At 40.8% G+C, this 20209-nt stretch overlaps 1 protein-coding gene across 5 annotated transcripts in view; it reads left to right on the top strand.

Annotated features, from left to right (window-relative positions):
* The window catches only part of ZNF385B (zinc finger protein 385B), an 849407-nt gene that overhangs the window by 584172 nt on the left and 245026 nt on the right, over nucleotides 1-20209 (top strand). For all 5 annotated transcript variants that reach the window (XM_073633755.1, XM_073633753.1, XM_073633754.1 and 2 more), the window contains one exon: nucleotides 19389-19531. In XM_073633755.1, coding sequence (XP_073489856.1) covers nucleotides 19389-19531 — 143 coding nt within the window. The remainder of the gene's footprint in view (nucleotides 1-19388; nucleotides 19532-20209) is intronic.

The following is a 20209-nucleotide window of genomic DNA, read 5'->3' on the forward strand; positions in this document are numbered from 1 at the left end:
TTTAGCCTAATAAATAGGTAACTTATAAATATGTAGTGCTAACCCCTGGAGGGGGCCACTGGAAATAATCCAGGTCTTCCTTACCTGTTCAGAGGCTGCAAGCCCAGTTACCAGTTCCAGAGCACACCAACAAATTGAGGCTCAGTTTAGGGGCGCTTTTTTGAAGAATTATTGCAGATCTTGAACACAGGCAGGTAAAGGGGACGCAGGATAAAGGCAGTCCCCAGGTTGCAAACAAGGTTCTGTAGGTTTGTTCTTAAGTTGAACTGGTATGTAAGTAGGAACAGGTACAGGTATAAATCCAGCCAAGTTTGTACATTTTTTGGATAGCATAAGGAAGGGTTAACACCCCTGTAATGTCTGTTTTGCTGTCTGTGCTTCTATTCAGAAGCTTTCACCTCCCTTTCTGTCCCAGGGACAATCAGATTTTGAAATTTTTGAGTTGTCATGGAAACAAGAATTGGTGATAAACCTTCAGTGGAGACACCTTTTCCCCATGATAACTCTTATGCACACACGATCGGACATTCCGACAACAAAATGGATGTTGTCTCAAACTTGTCTTGCATACCCACGGTCGCACAAATGTTGTCGGAAATTTCGATCTGCAAGAATGCGCTGACGTACAACACGTACGTCGGGACTAGAAAAAAGGAAGTCCAATAGCCAGTGTGGCTCTTCTGCTTGATTCCAAGCATACGTGGAATTTTGTGCGTTGGAATTGTGTACACACGATCGGAATTTCCGACAACGGATTTTGTTGTCGGAAAATTTGAGATCCAGCTCTCAAATTTTTGTTGTCGGAAATTTCGACAGAAAATGTCCGATGGAGCCTACACACGGTCAGAATTTCCAACAACAAGCTCACATTGAACATTTGTTGTCGGAAATTCCGAACGTCTGTACACGGCAGTACAGTAGGGAATTTCCCTCCCTATGGGTAGATTTCCACTCACTTCCTGTTTCTCCCTCTGTTCGTAAGTACAAGTCATTCATAACTTGAATGTTTGTAACTCTGTACTGCCTGTACTTCAAAACAAACGTAGGTATTCAAAGACAAATTCTCAAGCAAAGTTCTGTTCCAGGAGTGTTTAATCCTTCAAAAGCAAACTTCACTAATGCTAGAAGTAGAAAGGACAACCTGAGACATCTATACGAGCAGTCAGCAATCTTGCAGCAACATTTGACGTATATCCCTAAAGGTTGTTGCACACTTGGCAAAAGGCAAAATGTTCTACTCGCAATGTCCAGAGGCAGCTCCCCAACCAGCTCCCCTGCAACATTTTCCACTAAAAACATTTCCTTTTCAGCCTAGCTTTCACAGGTGATGTATTCTAGCACATTTCAAGTCCAAGTTCCTCCAAGGCCCTCAGCCAAGCACATGCTGAGGCCTAACAGCAACAGTTCTTCTGTAACGCAGGGTGCTTCCTGAGCAGAGACCCCAAAAGAGAGAGCTCTGCTCAGACCATCCCAAACATTTATCTTCTCCCAAACCTCACAGTCTGACCCTCCCACCCAGGGATTGGCTCAGATAAATATTCATAACCCAGTGCTTCAAATTCCCTCACTATTGCTGAAATATTCTACAAGGCAGGGCAATCAACCACCAGCCTTAAGGGAAGCTGGAACAGAACTAAAAAAAATACTGCTCAGCTGGATACAGCAGAGCGAAAAAAACTAAATTTAGTCATCTTAGACCCCTTTCACACTGAGGCGCTTTTCAGGCGCTTTCACGCTAAAAAAAGCACCTGAAAAGCTCACAAAAACCCTTTTCCATTAAAATCAATGAATGCTTTCACACTGGGGCAGTGCGCTGGCTGGGCGGTGAAAAAAACACCCCTCTCCATTGAAATGAACGGAAAGCTCTTCAAAAGCACCTGAAAAGCTCTTCAAAAGCGCTTAGTGTTTTACTGGCAGTTTAGAAGTGCCTCAGTATGAAAGGGACCTAAGGGCAGGGGCGCTACAAATGTAATAGATTTTCTCATGCAGAATTTGGGGTTTTCTGCTATAATTCATTATTATTCATCCCCCAAGTGTCTGTTTTCTTTGCAAGCAGAGAAGTGCCTTCTCTGTGTTCATTCTTAAAGTGGTTGTAAACCCATATAAAAAAAAACAAGAAAAAAACCCTGCAAGACAAAGGCATAATGAGCTGGTATGCATCGCATACCAGCTCATTATGAAATACTTATCTTAGATCGAAGCTGTTGCAGCGGTCCCGTTGTGACCGGCGACATGTATCCCGTGTTATTTCTTGGTTTGCTGGCTTCGGCGCTGTGATTGGCCGGAGCCGCGATGACGTCACTCCCGCACATGCTCGTGGGAGCCACCGGTCACGGCACAAGCCCTTTAGAAAAGGCATGAGCCGAGCCGTCTCTTCAGTGTGTAGTGCCGATGACGTTGGCGCAAGTTTATATGGTAAATATCTCCTAAACAGTGTAGGTTTAGGAGATATTTACAGTACCTACAGTTAAGCCTTATTATAGGCTTATACAGCAATCAGTGTAGCGCTGGACATAAGAGTGTAACTGGTGATTAGAAATTGGTGCACAATCTCTGATAATGCTAGGGTGTAATGCCGAATAAACAATGTAAATACACCAAAAATAATCATCTAAAGCTTATATCTATACAATACATAGTGATATTCCTTTTAAATATGGGACCATGCCAGAAATAGGTATGTGTGAAAAGAATAATAAAAGTGAAAAATAAAATAAAAAGTTCAAAAAAGTGTCCCAAATAACAATGTGTAAAATCCAAAAGAGATCCGGAGGAAGATATATTGCAGGATTCGGGAATATTCGATCCACCTCCCGTGCAGCCCACCACCAAATGGTAAAGATGAAGGCTTACCAGAAAGCCTGCGACCGCCCTTACTCAGGGGGGTCAGAACAAGCTTAGTTGTGGAAATGTCCAGGGATGATGGAGCCTCCGAGTCCTCTCTCACTACATCGGGCAGGCAGCCCACAGCAACGGGAACCCCGAAGAAGAAGTTCACAAGAATTCCCTCAATGTTTCTTCTCGGAAAAGGTCAGATATAAATGAGCCATAATGCAGAATCAGTGGGAGTCCCGAGTGTGTCACTAGCCACGTCGCCTACAACCAGATGCCATCAGGCGTCCCCAGCAGTCCGTCCTTACATCAGGTGCCCCCAGCAGAGTCCCTCCTTACATGCAGCATCTAGCATGGGTTGACTGCATGGAGTCAACCCATGCTAGATGCTGCATGTAAGGAGGGACTCTGCTGGGGGCACCTGATGTAAGGACGGACTGCTGGGGACGCCTGATGGCATCTGGTTGTAGGCGACGTGGCTAGTGACACACTCGGGACTCCCACTGATTCTGCATTATGGCTCATTTATATCTGACCTTTTCCGAGAAGAAACATTGAGGGAATTCTTGTGAACTTCTTCTTCGGGGTTCCCGTTGCTGTGGGCTGCCTGCCCGATGTAGTGAGAGAGGACTCGGAGGCTCCATCATCCCTGGACATTTCCACAACTAAGCTTGTTCTGACCCCCCTGAGTAAGGGCGGTCGCAGGCTTTCTGGTAAGCCTTCATCTTTACCATTTGGTGGTGGGCTGCACGGGAGGTGGATCGAATATTCACGAATCCTGCAATATATCTTCCTCCGGATCTCTTTTGGATTTTACACATTGTTATTTGGGACACTTTTTTGAACTTTTTATTTTATTTTTCACTTTTATTATTCTTTTCACACATACCTATTTCTGGCATGGTCCCATATTTAAAAGGAATATCACTATGTATTGTATAGATATAAGCTTTAGATGATTATTTTTGGTGTATTTACATTGTTTATTCGGCATTACACCCTAGCATTATCAGAGATTGTGCACCAATTTCTAATCACCAGTTACACTCTTATGTCCAGCGCTACACTGATTGCTGTATATTTGATCTTTGCCTTATATCGAGGTTATAGTGTTTAGCAGCAGGATTTTACTCAATCTTTGTCACTTACGATTCATTTATTTTTCACATCTTCACATTTATGCACGTAGCGCGGTTCCTTATTTACTTATTATAGGCTTACCTATAGGTACAGGTGGTGTAACAGGGTTTACAAACACTTTAAGAGTTTATCACCAAACCACTTTTGTGATCATGATGTTAGTTCTTACCTAAGAACAGTGAGTCAGTGTGCTATATATATATATCTATATATATATAGATATATATATAGATATATATATAATATATTTTTTTCCTTCTGTGACTGTGCTGTAACAATGATGTAAAAAAACTGATGTTGCAATTATGGGTCTAAGGAGCCAAGAATTTTAAAATAGAATTCTCTTTCCGTGGATGCAAGTTCAGATAGAAAATATCACTTTGTTAGTTTAAAGGATTTGGTATCAAGTCTAGGAAGTGAAGGAAAAGGAAGAAAGGAAGGAATTTGTAGGCTAGCAATCTGTAGGCATATTATGTGCCGTGATTTTGCAGGTATTGTAAATCCCATAGTAATGAAAATCCCTCTGTCAATAACCTACATTATATGCTTTAGTACTCGTACACAATTACAGTAAAATCAAGTGTCATGTTTATCAAAGGCGTAAGTTCGACTCGAACATTGGGTGTTCGCCAAACAGCAAACATTAAGCGGTGTTCGCGGCAAATGCGAAAGCCGCAGAACACTGTTAAAGTCTATAGGACATTAACATGAAAAACCAAAAGTGCTCATTTTAAAGGCTTATATGCAATTTATTGCCATAAAAAGTGTTTGGGGACCCGGGTCGTGCCCCAGGGGACATGTATCAATGCAAATTTTTTTTTTTTTAAATGGACGCTTTTTCAGGAGCAGTGATTTTAATAATGCTTACAGTGAAACAATAAAAATGAAATATTCCTTTAAATATCGTACCTGGGGGGTGTCCTTAGTATGCCTGTAAAGTGGCACATTTTTCCTGTGTTTAGAACAATACCACAGCGGGGGCGGGGCCACCCGGTGACGTAAACGGGTGACCCGGCCTTCCTCTGGCGTCATGTGGTATGGATTTTGGGGGGACGCCAATTTTTAAAAAGTTTGGATCGGGGTTCCCCTTAATATTCATATCAGATCCAAAGGGCCCGGTAATGAACTGGAGGGGGTGCCTATGCCATTTTTCTTAATGAGTTTTATCTATATTGCCGAGACCCGACAATTCATTACAGCTGCGATTAGTTTTCAATGGCATTTTTTGCTTTAGAAATGTCATTTTTCTGTGGTACTGTTCTAAACATGGGAAAACTGCGCCAATTTACAGGCATACTATAGACACCCCCGGCACGATATTTAAAGAAATATTTCATTTTTATTGTTTCACTTTAAGCATTATTAAAATCACTGCTCCCTGAAAAACGTCAGTTTTTAGAACTTTTTTGCATTGATACATGTCCCCTGGGGCAGGACCCGGGTCCCCAAACACTTTTTATGGCAATAACTTACATGTAAGCCTTTAAAATGGGTGTGTTCATGTCCCATAGACTTTAACTGTGTTTGTGTATTCGTCTGAATCGCAAGTTCTGGTGCAGACCTAACTGGGGGGGGGGGGGGGTGTGTTCGGGTCATCCTTAAATATAAGCTTCAAGGTTTATTTAACATTTGCATAGTAAGGGAGAGGGTTTCACCATGTCAGATCTAAATAGTGTGGTTGCCACATCCCTAGTGTACAATTTGAAAAGAAGAGAAATCCCCCTTTAAAGGCAATACAAACTTGGGTAATACGAAAGAAATCAATTTTATTCAGTTTATATAAAAAAAGTTTGATCATACAAAGGATCGATGATTAAAAAACATCAAATGTTATATGAAAAATACATACAGAAAACAAGAAAAAGACAAAAAAACAATAATTTGCATAAACAATATGACAATATAGTAATACTCTCCGGTATATAGTAATCCCCAGTACCCGACGCGTTTCTGGTTAAACACCTTCGTCAGGGGTATACGATAGAAGTAATTATAGTCACAATTTGGTTTTTACCTGCAAATGGTTCCAACAACAAAAAGAAAAGGTGAAGCCACTGCGCAAGAGGGGGCGTAGATAGGTGTAAAAAAACCAAGAGCAGTAGAATCATAGAACACAATGAATTCCAGGGTTGGTATCTGCATAGCCCTGATATGGTTGGGTTCGAAGAGAGACCTGTCCGAAATAGGAACTCAGCTGGGAGTCATTCATCCAAGTCGGATGAAACTCGAAACTCGGATGAATGACTCCCAGCTGAGTGCCTATTTCGGACAGGTCTCTCTTCAAACCCAACCATATCAGGGCTATGCAGATACCAACCCTGGAACTCGTTGTGTTCTATGATTCTACTGCTCCTCGTGTTTTGACGCCCATCTACGCCCCCTCTTGCGCAGTTGCTTCATCTTTTCTTTTTGTTGTTGGAACCAATTGCATGTAAAAAACAAATTGTGACTATAATTACTCCTATCATATATCCCTGACGAAGGTGTTTAACCGGAAACGCGTCGGGTACCGGGGATTACTATATACTGGAGAGTATTACTATATTGTCATATTGTTTATGCAAATTATTGTTTTTTTGTCTTTTTCTTGTTTTCTGTATGTATTTTTCATATAACATTTGATGTTTTTTAATCATTGATCTTTTGTATGATCTAACTTTTTTATATAAACTGAATAAAATTGATTTCTTTCGTATTACCCAAGTGTGTGTTGCTTTTAAAGTCCCATGGAAAGGGGATTTCTCGTTTTTTCAAATTTAACATTTGCATAAAACACAAGTTCACTAGGAGCTATGTTACAAGTGTCAATGCATCTTCATTAAAAAATATAAAAATGAGTAGGTATGTTGCTCCTTATACCTATGTCACACATTCAGAAATGCTTGGTATCCTAAAATAATTTCTGTAGCCTAGACATTCCGTAGAAACATCTGTATCTAGTAGAAACAGTGAAATAGAAGGAAATCTTCGAGAGGAGGGCTTGAAGTGGCAGTTCTATGTGTGTGTCTATATAAATATACAAAGAGAGTCAGCCTCCATCTAAATGTAGACTGTTAAAAATGGTGTCATATTAGGCTCCATGCACACTGAAGCTCATAAACGGCCATTTTTGGGAGTTTGGGTGTTTTTTTTAACAGCCCATAAACTCCCCACTATGTTATGCTATGTGTCCATGCACACATGGACATTTTTTGATGTTTATCAGCAGTGAAGTTTATGGACAGTTTTCTGAACGCCATAGAATCGCGTTCAGGAGTAGTTTTTCTGACCACAAAAAATGCAAACGCTCATAAATGCCGATAAATGCTCAAAAACGTGGCTTACTAGTGGTTTTTAACGTTTTTGATACATTGGAAAATAAATAAATACATTTTAAAAAAGCTGACGTGGAAAAACGCTAAAAAACACTAATAAACACTATTGCAAAAATGTAAAAAAAACACTGAAAGACTCAATGCAAAGCTACTGCCGTTTTTGTAACATTATTTTAACATCCAGTGTGCATGGAGCCTTAAACTGCAAATGGGAAGAGGATAATTTTTAGATATAACCCCTCCTGTGTTTGGCATCCTCCCAAGATTTTGAACTGGCAAAATGGACTAAAGTCCTCAGAACTAGAACTCTGAGGGGGCAACAGAGTAACAAAAAAAGTAAATGTATATTTGCAAATTTTCATTTGCATTTGACTTACATTGATTTATTGAAAGGGTTAAATAGCTATGTTAGGTTAAACAAATATATATTTCTATTAACAAAATAAATTAATAAAAGTGAAAAAGGATTCTTTCTTTGTCTCTATTGCAATAAGTGTGTATTTCATTGCAATAGCAAGACTTGCAGGTCTTACCAGTATAGCTAACAACAGGTTAATTAGGTGAGCATACATTTGCTTAAAGTATAACTAAATGCAAAACATTTTTTAGTTTTGGATAGAGTGGAGAGGGATTAGAACTCCCTGTCGGGTTTTATTGCTGTCTGTGTCCCCCTCTATTTGTCCTATGTACCATTATCATTGAACATGAAAGTTAAAAAATCCTTAATTTTGGATTTTGTCCCCAGAAAAATAATAGTGGGGAAATCTTCCAATGGGGACACTAGTTCTGGTGACCTGGGGGCCCAAGAGATTCCCTTGATTTGCAGAGATTTCCTCTCATTTCCTATTTTGGTTATGGGTTAGAAAGTGAAAGGAAATCTCCCCAATGGACAAAGATGACAAAAAACCCTTATGCAACGTACACATGAGCAGACTTTTTCCGACGGACAATCCGATCATGTGTGGGCTCCATCAGACCTTCAGCGGACTTTTTCTGTCGAAAGTCTGACGGGCTTTAGATTTGGAACATGCTTAAAATCTTTACGTCGTAACTCCGCCGGACCCAGAAATCCGCTCGTCTGTATGCTAGTCCGACGGACAAAAACCGACGCTAGGGCAGCTATTGGCTACTGGCTATCAACTTCCTTATTTTAGTCCGGTGTACGTCATCACGTATGAATCCATCGGACTTTGGTGTGATTGTGTGTAGGCAAGTCCTTCGTTAAAAAGTCCATCGGAAGTCTGTCAAAGGTCCGTTGAAAGTCCGTCGGAAAGTCTGTCGGACCAGTCCGGTCGAAAAGTTCGCCCGTCTGTACGCGGCTTTACAGGGTTTATAACCGTCCCTTACTTAATTCAAAATTTAAAAGAAAAGTTTTGCCTATAGTTCTAGTTTAAATTTGGTGGGAGTCAGTATTCACTAAATATGGCTACTTGAGTTTCCAAGTCTTTCTTGAATTTTTGGGCTTGTGCTGGTTGCCCATGGAATGGGCTGGTATGCTTTAAATCTACATCTAAACTAATTACAAGACAAAAATGTATCTATCTTGGCATCTGTTCGAATTCTGGGGTGCTCTAATGTGCAAATGTTTAACTTGCTAGTGAAGCTGAAACTTGCCCTTCCCCCCACTCCTTATCCTTCATATTGGCCCATCGTTGTGATGGGTGACTGATCAATAGGGTGTGCAGGAAGTGGTAACTTTCCATTTGACTTCAAAGTGTCATAATTTGGTTGCTTTAAAGTGTTACTAAACCAAGGACCCTGCATTCATTATATCTGGTCTCCCACAGTACACAGAACATGGAAATGCAAATATTTTAGTAAAAATAAACTGCTAAATACCTTTTCTCTTCAGCAGTATAAAGCAGTCTTGTGACTTCTATCAGTGCCTGGTTAAAGCTTGTAGGAGGAGTTTTTATACTGCACTGGCTGTCCTATCAGGATGCAGGACCCCTGACCCTCTGTCTGGACAGTGCTGATTGGCCCTGTGCTGATCACATGCATTCTCTCAAGAAAAAAAAAAACTCTCTAGCAATACACACCAAACTGAGGATGTGCAGCCTGACTCCAGTAACTCTGTCTTATCTGGACATGTTTTGGAGTCAGTGGAATAAGAGGAGGATCTGTGCATACATGATCAAACAGCCTTTTTACACAATGCAGAGGATTAAAGTGGAGTTCCAGCCTGTTCCAGCTTTTTTTTTTGTTTTAAATCACCCCTGTTATTATGGATAATAACAATTATGGATTAAAAATCAGCATTTGCAGCATCTGACAAAGTTTTCTGTGTTAGTGATAATGATTGGTACACACTGTACTCTCCTGATCCAGCAAGTGTCCATCCTGAGTGTGGGCATCTGAAGCCCGCTAGGAGTCACTTCCGGGATAAGGTGCTGCTGGCTACACAGCCAGCACATCTCAATCTCGCGTATGTGCAGTGGGAACTTATCACGGCCGTAGCAATGAAGCCTAGCATTGCGTCATTTCCGGTTTAAAAATAACGTGATGCTAGCAGCGGAGGATGCCCATTGACTCCTGGGATTGATTACACTGGTATCCCAATAGCCAATGCAAAAAAAAGGATATGACTTATCTTGCTGCGGCGAGGATGGACAGCAGTGGAGATTTTTTAACAACAGGTTTAGTAACACTTTAACTTAGCAAAATAAATCAGGCTTTCATGCTTGCATACCTTGTACGTCATTTTTCATCCAGAACTAAATGAAAAAGATGCTTCCTGTGCTTTGTAACAGCTCATAGGTCACCAGCATATCTTAATGGACAAAGAAAGCTACACTTGCCGATATCAAAACAGCCATGTAATTAGAAGCAATGGTGTTCCATTGATATGGATGTATACAAGCACAAATTGCCTTAGAATGTCAGATGGATGTTATTAAACTTATTGCTATCACTGACTTCAAGGTTTAATTGTTTTCAATGCCGAATAGTAAGTTCATATTATGGCAATATATCACCTGCTGAGTTTAATCACGGTTCATTTTAGCACGGTGCAGAGATCTCTGATATCCTTCTGTGATGTAGAGAGAAGTAGGATGAAGGTGTGCACTGAAACCGCAAGCCTGCCCGCAGCATTGTGTTCCAGTCTTAGATGAATGTGCTAAAGCATACATTATGTTTCTATTACCTGCTTAGACATTTTTTGATCTGCTCCAATATCCTGCCTAGATAATACTTTTACAACTTTTTTTTTAGGAGCCAAGAAATATTATGTGGTCAGAAAGCATTCTAATACAGAACACTTTCTCAGACACACTAATTACAATTAGCCACAGGCTTTTTTTTATTATACCTCCTAGCAGTGGCAAATGAAAAGGGAGCTTGTTGGTGTATTACTTAAAGCAGCCCTGTTATATAAGTATAGTTATACAAGATAAGTAATTTACTTAAAGGGTAACTCCACTTTTGTGGGGAACAAAAATAGCAAATAAGGAAAAAATATTATAGTGTATACAATTGCGACACAAGTCATATTGTAATTGAATGTTATTAAAAATGACCTTTCCTTTGCAATTTGTAGCTCTGTATTTTTCTGAAAATACAATGCAATATGGCTACCTTTTGGTGTTCTGTACATACAATGTGTACAGAACGCCCCCCTGAAACATCATTTCCTGCTTGTGTGATTGGCTCACCAATTTTCCCAGAAGTTTGCCTTAAAGCGTTTGTATACCCCTTTAGCACATTTTTACCTACAGGTAAGCCTATAATAAGGCTTACCTGTAGGTAAAATGAATATCTCCTAAACTTGTAAGGTTTAGGAGATATTCACCTTGCATGCAGCCGCTGACTTCAGCGGCGCATTCGCTCTAATCGTCCAGTGGATGCTGCTGGAAAATCAGGGCTCCTTGCCAAAAAGAAGACTCCCTCACGCATGCGCGAGAGTGACGTCATCGTGGCTCCAGCCACTCACAGCACCGGAGCCGCAAATCCGGAAGAATCACAGAGGCAAAATGTCAGCTCTCTCGCCAGTGACCGGGGGCTTCGTTCTAAGGTAAGTATTTCATAATGAACTAGTATGCACAGCATACTAGCTCATTATGCCTTTGATTCATTGGTTTGTTTTTTTTGGGTATACAACCGCTTTAACCACTTCAGCCCCAGAAGGATTTACCCCCTTCCTGACCAAAGCACTCTTTGCGATACGGCGCTGCGTCGATTTAACTGATAATTGCACGGTCGTGCAGCATTGTACCCAAACAAAATTTACGTCCTTTTTTTCCCACAAATAGAGTTTTCTTTTGGTGGTATTCGATCACCTCTGAGGTTTTTATTTTTTACGCTATAAACAAAAAAAGAGCGACAATTTTGAAAAAAAAAGCAATATTTTTTACTTTTTGCTATAATAAATGTCCCAAAAAATATTTAAAAAAACAAATTTCTTTATCAGTTTAGGCCGATAAGTATTCTTCTACATATTTTTTGGTAAAAAAAATTGCAATAAGCATATATTGATTGGTTTGTGCAAAAGTTATAGCATCTACAAAATAGGGGATAGATATTTTGGGACCATTGTCATTTATACAGGGATCAGTGCTATAAAAATGCACTGATTACTGTGTAAATGACACTGGCAGGGAAGGGGTTAAACACTACGGGGCGATCAAGGGATTTAGTGTGTCCTAGGGAGTGATTGTAACTGTGGGGGGGGGGGAGGGCTACCACTGACATGACAGCGATCACTGATCCCAATGACAGGGAGCAGTAGATCCCTGTCATGTCACTAGGCAGAACGGGGAAATGCCTTGTTTACATAGGCATCTCTCCATTCTGCCACTCCGTGACACGACACGGGACCCGCGGGCATAATCACAGAATACGCGGCAGGCCACAATGCCGCTATTTAAAGGGGACGTACCTGTACGCCCATTCGCCCAGCTGTGCCATTGTGCCGATGTACATCGTCATGTGCTGGTCGGCATGTGGTTAAGATACAAGTCAGATTTCAGCCATCCCCTACAACAGAAATTTTGGTAAGATACTCCCAATAGGAACACATCTAAAGGGATGCAGGCCCAGCAGCTTTCCTCATTAGAGCCCTGCGGGTGCACAGCTGATTGATACTTATGAAACCACTCCCATTAGACTCACTTTACCACATGGATACGGACAAGCACACAGGCATTTCTTCGGAATAACAAAAGGTAGGAATGTGCAACAAAGTTTGCTAATATGCTGTGCATACTAGTACATTATGGTATAACCCACCTGGGGGGCCTTAAAAAAAAAAAAAATATGTAGTGGACTTTATTTCTGCTTTTAACTGCAATTTTCATTGTTTTTAAAGCAGTTTTATACGCCTTTAGCACATTTTTACCTAAAGGTAAGCCTATAATAAGGCTTACCTGTAGGTAAAATGAATATCTCCTAACCCTGTACGGTTTAGGAGATATTCACCCTGCATGCAGCCGCTGACATCAGCAGCGCATCTGCTCTGAAGGTCCAGCGGATGCTGCTGGAAAATCAGAGCTCCTTGCCGGAAAGATGACTGCGGCACGCATGTGACGTCATTGTGGCTCCGGCCACTCACATCGCCGTAGCCGCGAACCCGGAAGAATCGGCGAGGCAAAATGTCAGCCTTTTCAGCAGTGACTGGGAGACGGTGCGGGGGGCTTCATTCTAAGGTAAGTATTTCATAATGAGCTAGTATGCAGTGCATACTAGCTCATTATGCCTTTGCCTTATAGGTTTTTGTTTTTTGTTTTTTTTTTTCTTCTGGGCATACAACCGCTTTAAGTTATGCTATGTGATTGGGGGCATGTAACAAATAAAAAGCAGGTGTTATCCCAATTTGGATGCAAAAGTGGAAATACACTTTAAGTTAATCATTAAAACAATATTACCAATATATGCTGTAAATACATTTGGAATACATGCATAGCTTTACTGAAGGGTAGGTATTTGCATTTGTTCCACTTTATTACAAATAATATCAGAAACGTACATGCTGTCAGTAGTGTGGAATGGAGCTGCCATGCATCTGGTAGATATCTGGGCACAGATGTAGTTTGCTGGGTTTCAAAGACTTCCTGATAGATAAAGAGGAGGGGGGCCGAGGAGCTGAACGAGGAATTTCCTACTAATGCATTTTCAATGTCTATAAAGCACAATCACATTTTTTTTTAATGGAGCAAAATTGTGATGCTGATTATTTTTCTTCATCGCCTGTTTTCAGAGTGGTTATGTAATGAAGGAGTCATGTGACCAGGGCTTAATTATGCAGAACAATTCCTATCTAGCAGGCACGCATTTTATTAGAAAAATGTATTTGTTAAATGCAAGTTTTAGTTTTAAAAAGGTATTGAATCTCTTCAAGGAAGTCAATTACTTTGCATTATTTTTCCTTGCTGTTCGAGAATGTCCCAATAATGAATGTTTCAGTTCTTTTATATTACTTGATTGCTCACGTTTTATTCCAATAGTTGCTTATAATTAAAGTTGTGCGCTGCATCCTAAATATAGTGCATTCTTTGTCTGCAAAGCCAAGGGAGCTACAGATAAGTTTCTCTTCCCAGAATAACCCAATCATCACTTTGTTACTCCTATAATAATCTCCCTTTAGGGAATTCTCCTTCTCTGAAAGGACTGCACTTGTTTTCAAACTGTGCAACATAGCAACCTTGTGTTAAAAATAATACTTCTCCGCTTAATTAATTGGTGACATGCAGTTTTCAAATGTTTAGAACCGGCTCATTTTGTAAAAGAAAAACATGGCTCCATGTCTTGCCCTTTTTAGCGTTGCACCTGACACCTAAATGCTACATGTTCTTCACGGGATACTTTGGTTTTGTGAAAATGTATGTATGTGCTGAGCAGATTCAAAGGCTTTAGTAAACAGAACGCCATATGAAAAAAGTACAGATTACTTTATTAACCACTTGACCTCCAGAAGTTTTACCCCCCCTCATGACCAGGCCACTTTTTCCGATACGACACTGCATTATCTTAACTGACAATTGCGCGGTCGTGCGATGCTGTACCCAAATAACATTTATGTCATTTTTTCCTACAAATAAAGCTTTCTTTTGGTGGTATTTGATCAGCACTGCGGTTTTTATTTTTGGTCCTATAAATAAAAATGGGCCGCCAATTAAAAAAAAACAAAACAAAGGGGTTGATATTCTAAAGGCAAATAGTGCAGTTGCTCCAGAGCTTAGTAAATGACCGGAAGCTCTGCTGATTTCCATCATCCAATCATGTGCAAGCAAAAATACTGTTTTTTTTTTTTTCTTGCACGCGATTGGGTATTCTTTGCAAAGTGAAGCCTTACCTCATTTACTAAGCTCTGGAGCAACTTCACTTGCAGAGGGTAACTGCACTATTTGCCTTTAGTATATCAATCCCTTTGTTTTTGTTTTTTTTTAAATTGGCAGTCTTTTTTTGTTTATAGGACAAAAAATAAAAATCTCAAAGTGCACAGTCGATTTGCCTTTAGTAAATCAACCCCAATATTTTTTACTTTCTGTTATAAATACCGTATATCCAATAAAAAAATGTAAAAAATCGAATTTCTTTATAAATTTAGGCCAATATGTGTTCTGCTATCTGTTTTTGGTTAAAGAGCGTATATTGATTGGTTTACATAAACATTATAGCATCTGCAAATTATAGTGTATATTTATGGAATATTTATTTATTTATTTTTTATACTAGTAATGGCGGTGATCAGTGACTTATAGTGGGACTGCAATATTGCGGCGGACAATCAGACACTGACTGACACCTTTGACACATCGTGGAAACCAGTGACACTAATACAGTGATCAGTACTAAAAATATGCACTGTCACTGTACTAATGACACTGACTGGTAAGGGTTAAACATCTTGTGCGATTAAGGAGTTATCTCTTTGCCTATCCAGTGTTTTTATGTGCTGTATGTATTGCTTTTACTAGGGGCAGTAAACCTGCTATAGGGTGGCCTGGAAGTGGTTAAAGAGCTCTAAACCCTATCTGAATGATATAAAGTTTGCTAAAGCATTGTGTACTATAAAATTCCCCTTTTTTCCAAAAAAAAGTTTTCTTAATCAATCATTATCAATCATTTAGTGACATTAAATTATATCCTTATTCTCCAAAAAGAATCCATATACATCCACTACTTAAAGAGGAGCTCCACCCTGTGAACAAAAATGTAAAAGTCAGCAACTACAAATACTGTAGCTGCTGACTTTTAAAAAGCACACACTTAGCCCCGGTTCACACAGACTTAGCCGCCTGACAAGTCACGCCCCGTTCTGTACTACAGAACCAGACTCAGGTCGCTCCGACTTAGAAAAAGGTTCCTGTACTACTTTTGGGGTGACTTCAGGCGACTTGCATTGACTTCTATACAGAAGTCGTTTTGCAAGTCGCCGCTGAAGTCAGGTGCAGGTTGCTTCTGTGAGTCGGCCTTGCAAGTCGTGTTGCCCCTGTGTGAACCGGCAGTTAGGCTGGCCATACAATTTTCTTGTACAATTTTCTTTTAGATTTACCAAAAACCATATAATATGAGGTCAGACTAAACAACACTTTCAATTGTATGCAATCAGGCAGGCCCTTGCAATACATAGTTGAATGTAAATCTAAAGAAAATTGTACAAAAAATTGTATGAAAATTGTATAATGCATGGCCAGCCTTACCTGTCCCAGAATCCAGCGTCCAGCATCCAATGCCCTCATGGTTCTTTGCCGGTCTTTGGCTGCAGGCACCGGGATCTTAAATAAGGGCAGCTGACTCCTTGCAGGCTTCACAGATGGCTGCCCACCGAGCTTGCACGAGCCATGGTGTGCCCGGTGATTGGTCCTGCAGTCTCCTGGCACCTGTAAGGTGTCCCAAAAGGCTGGGGGAGGGGGGGTGTGGAGAGGAGGGCCAAACTTCCACTTAGATCGGGAACCTGTCAGGTATCTGCTCCCCTCCCCCCCCCCCAAAAAAAAGACATTCCAAATGTGGTAGAGGAGGGGGGGAGTAGGAGGAAAAGTGGAGCTTGCTGTGTTTTTCTGCCTCCTTATAACATCCCCCATGAGATCCCCAACCTCATCCTTTCCCAGTTCAATTTGTTTGGAATGAGTAATGCATGTTTGTTGCGGCCATGTGCACTTCTCTATGCACACTACACATCTCATAGTCCACAGTCCCTAGTCTATCTATGGAGCGAGCAGGAGAGGGGCTATGTTCCTGCGTACAGTGGGACCATGGAGAACAAATGTAGCCTTCAACATGAAGTTAGATCACAGCAGAAAAAAAAAGGAATTTGGAGAAGACTGAGAGCAATAAAACTATAGTACCAAAATGTATTGTCACTTTAAAGCAGAGTTCCACCCACTTTTTAATCTTCTCCTCATTAGGTTTGCAACTAGCCATAATGTCTGAATTGGGCATTTTCTATTTTCAGTTTATTTACCAGGTTTCCAAGGTTTTTTGTGTCCCTTCCGGTTTCTCCCCTCCACGGCGATGTACCGTATATACTCGAGTATAAGCCAACCCGAATATAAGCCGAGGCACCTAATTTTACCACAAAAAACTGGGACCAAATGGTGCTGGGAACCTCTGCTATGGGATATGTTGTAGTGCTAATTCCACTGGGTTCCTAGCACTAGGTGACCCTGAGATACGGGGCCCTAAATTTGGTTTGGAAAATGTCATTCTCTGCTGCAGAAAAGTGTTTGACTCGAGTATAAGCCGAGGGGGACATTTTCAGCACAAAAAAATGTGCTGAAAAACTCAGCTTATACTCGAGTATATACGGTACATAATGTCCTGCAGCACACTGGCTCCTGGGAGATGTATGTCATGATTCTCAGGAGTCAGTGGGGATCGCCGGAGCTCATCATCGCGAGATAGCCAGAGACGTTTCCTGCTCTGCAACGTGGGTTTAATGCACATGCGCGAGATCGGGAGGTGCATTCTGGGTAGCCAGTAGCACCTTATCATGGAAAAGGATCCTAGCAAGATGGACGTGCAGAACAGATAGTAATCAAAAGTTAGTTTTATAAATAAAATTAAGAGATATAGGGGCGGTATTATTGACATTAGTGATTGCAACATGAGATGAACATCATCAAAATAGATGGCTTTTAGATGGGGTTGCTTTTCTCATTCTCCTAGGACACTAGCAAAAAACTGAAGCTGGTGGGGTAATACCTGGCTGACTAACAGCTTTTTGGTTTGCCAGTGTCCAATTCTCCTGTAGGTAGCAGTATAGCCCAGTCGTCTCACAATTCCTTCTTATCCCTGTGCCCCTTAAAGTGACACTAAACTAATACGCATTATTGCGATCTTTGACTGCATTACTAATACGCATTATTGCGATCTTTGACTGCATTAATCCTCGATTGCAGCTGTCCCTACCGCTGTGGGCGGAATTAGCCTTATTCGGCATTTAGGATGATGAACAGCGACCTCGCTATACCAAACTTTTGATTTATAATTTTTATTATACTATGCTAAAAAAAAATACTTGGTAAATGGACCCCCCTACCTCCTTTACAGTGGAATCCTGGGAATCTTCTTGTATGGATGCAATATTACCTATGTACAAATTGACATATATCAACAGGTTCTCAGAAATACAATAAGGTCTGGCAGCCATGTATAGAGCAAACTTGATCCTCCGGGTGGTTCCCTGGCTGCCTGTCTTTGTCCTAGATATGAGGGAATATGTCTTATAACCCCCCCCCCCCATGGGCATGTGCAGGGGTGTGCCAGGTGTGCCTGGGCACACCTTAGTCACTATGTGAGGTGCCGATTCCCCCTACTGCCAGGGTTCCCCCTTTCCTGTTGGCCCCCCTGCCCTGCAGTTCTGTTGGCCTCCCTGCTCCCCTCTCCCCCTGGAGGATGTTTTCAGGATGGACAGCTAAGGAAGGGGCTAGTATGTAATTTAACAACCCCTTCCTTTTCTAAATGAACACAGTATATACACTCACTCACTGTGTCCATTCATAACGGAAGCATAGAAAACTGTATTTACTATGCTTACTATATTCAGTTTGTGGATGAACAGGAAGCCGCTCAGCACAGAGCACTTCTCATTCATTAACTGTCCCGTGCAGCTGAGGCTGCAGAGAAAGGCATGTCTGTTTGATTTTTGGGGTGCACACCCTAATACAATAGGCTGCGCACAGCTATGCCCCAGACAAAACTAGCAGAAGCCTTACCTGCCCTTAGGTAGGCCTTAGATTATGCTATTTCAATATCGAAATTGAAAATTGCTTGATTCCATCCCACAGCGCCATTGTGTTCTGCCGGGATGGAGCCCTTCCCTGCTGGCAGAACTCGATTAGTGTTGCCGGCAATAACCGGCGACACTAATCTTTCAGGAAAACCTCGACAGGCTGGTTGTTCACAAGTCGATAAATACATCAGCTTGTCCAGGGTGCCCATACATGGATCAAAATTCGTCCGGTCCCTGCTGAACTGGTGGAATTTCGATCCATGTATGGCCGGTTTTCCATTTTCTCTGCATTATCAGCAGTCTTTTTGGTATTGTGTATATTACCAAGTAGGTTACATAGTTACATAGTAGGTGAAGTTGAAAAAAGACACAAGTCCATCCCATGTGTGTGATTATATGTCAGTATATATATGTATGTTGTGGTCGTTCAGGTGCTTATCTAATAGTTTTTTGAAACTATCGATGCTCCCCGCTGAAACCACTGTCTGTGGAAGGGAATTACACATCCTTGCTGCTCTTACAGTAAAGAACCCTCTACGTAGTTTAAGGTTAAACCTCTTTTCTTCTAATTTTAATGAGTAGCCACGTGTCTTATTAAACTCCTTTTCGTGGAAAAGTGTTATGCCTATTGTGGGGTCACCAGTATGGTATTTGTAAATTGAAATCATATCCCCTCTCAAGCGTTTCTTCTCCATAGAGAATAAGTTCAGTGCTTGTAAACAAGTGTAGTAAGGCTGATGTTTGTCACCTCGTTAAGGACTTGTGGCTCTCCTCTAAGGTGTAGGGCAGAGGTGAATAGATAAGGTATGTATTTTACATGTGGATTTACCTGGAAATATATACAAAGTCTACTGTATGTAATTTCTCAGTTGTACCTCTTTTACTTGTACATGTGAGATGGAATATATAATTGATCATTTTGTATTTTGCAGGAAGTACATGTCATACCACCACCTTCCCTGCGCTAGTACGAACCCCAAGTCTCATGATGCAGCCATCCCTGGATATCAAACCATTTGTATCATTTCCAATGGATAACAGTCCTAGTGTTGGCCTTTTCCCAAACTTTAACACAGTAAGTAGCATCACTATTTTCCACTGTATGTTAATTTTACGAATTTGATATAAGGGCAACAATGTGAAGGACAATTATGATGATTTTCTTATGACTTCCACAAATTTTACATTTAAAGTTTGCTTTTCCATGTTTAAGTTACTATGTTAAATATAAAGTAAAATTGAGGGGAAGCTCTACTGACTTTCAACCTCCAATTATGTGCAGGCTAAAATGTTTAATTTTCCCTGTGATTGGCTATTCTTAGAAAAGTAAAATTTTACCACATTTACTAAACTCTCTTGCAGTGTGCAACTTCCGTTGCAAAGTGAATTTGCCTTTAGTACATCAACCATGATAAAAACGAAAATCAATATGCCAGTAGCACGAGTTCCTGGAGTAGGTAAAGGATAGCGGGTGCTTCAGCAACAGCCAGCTGGGGACTGGAAACTTCATAGATCAATGTACATTTTCCAGCACACTATGGATCTTCAAGTAACGTCCAAAGGGGCAACTCTTCCGCTGTGATGTGATTGCTTTGAATAAAACCTTTGGATGTTATTTGAAGATCCATGGTGTGCTGGCAAATACGTATGTTGTTCTATTATAAAAATGAGCAGTGATACACAATCACTTTGCAGCACTGCAAAGCAGAAAGTACAGACTGCATATATAATCAACAAACGTGGGTGTTCTCAC

This window comes from Aquarana catesbeiana, linkage group LG06, assembly GCF_042186555.1.
Source record: "Aquarana catesbeiana isolate 2022-GZ linkage group LG06, ASM4218655v1, whole genome shotgun sequence".
Classification (NCBI taxonomy): Eukaryota; Metazoa; Chordata; class Amphibia; order Anura; family Ranidae; genus Aquarana; species Aquarana catesbeiana.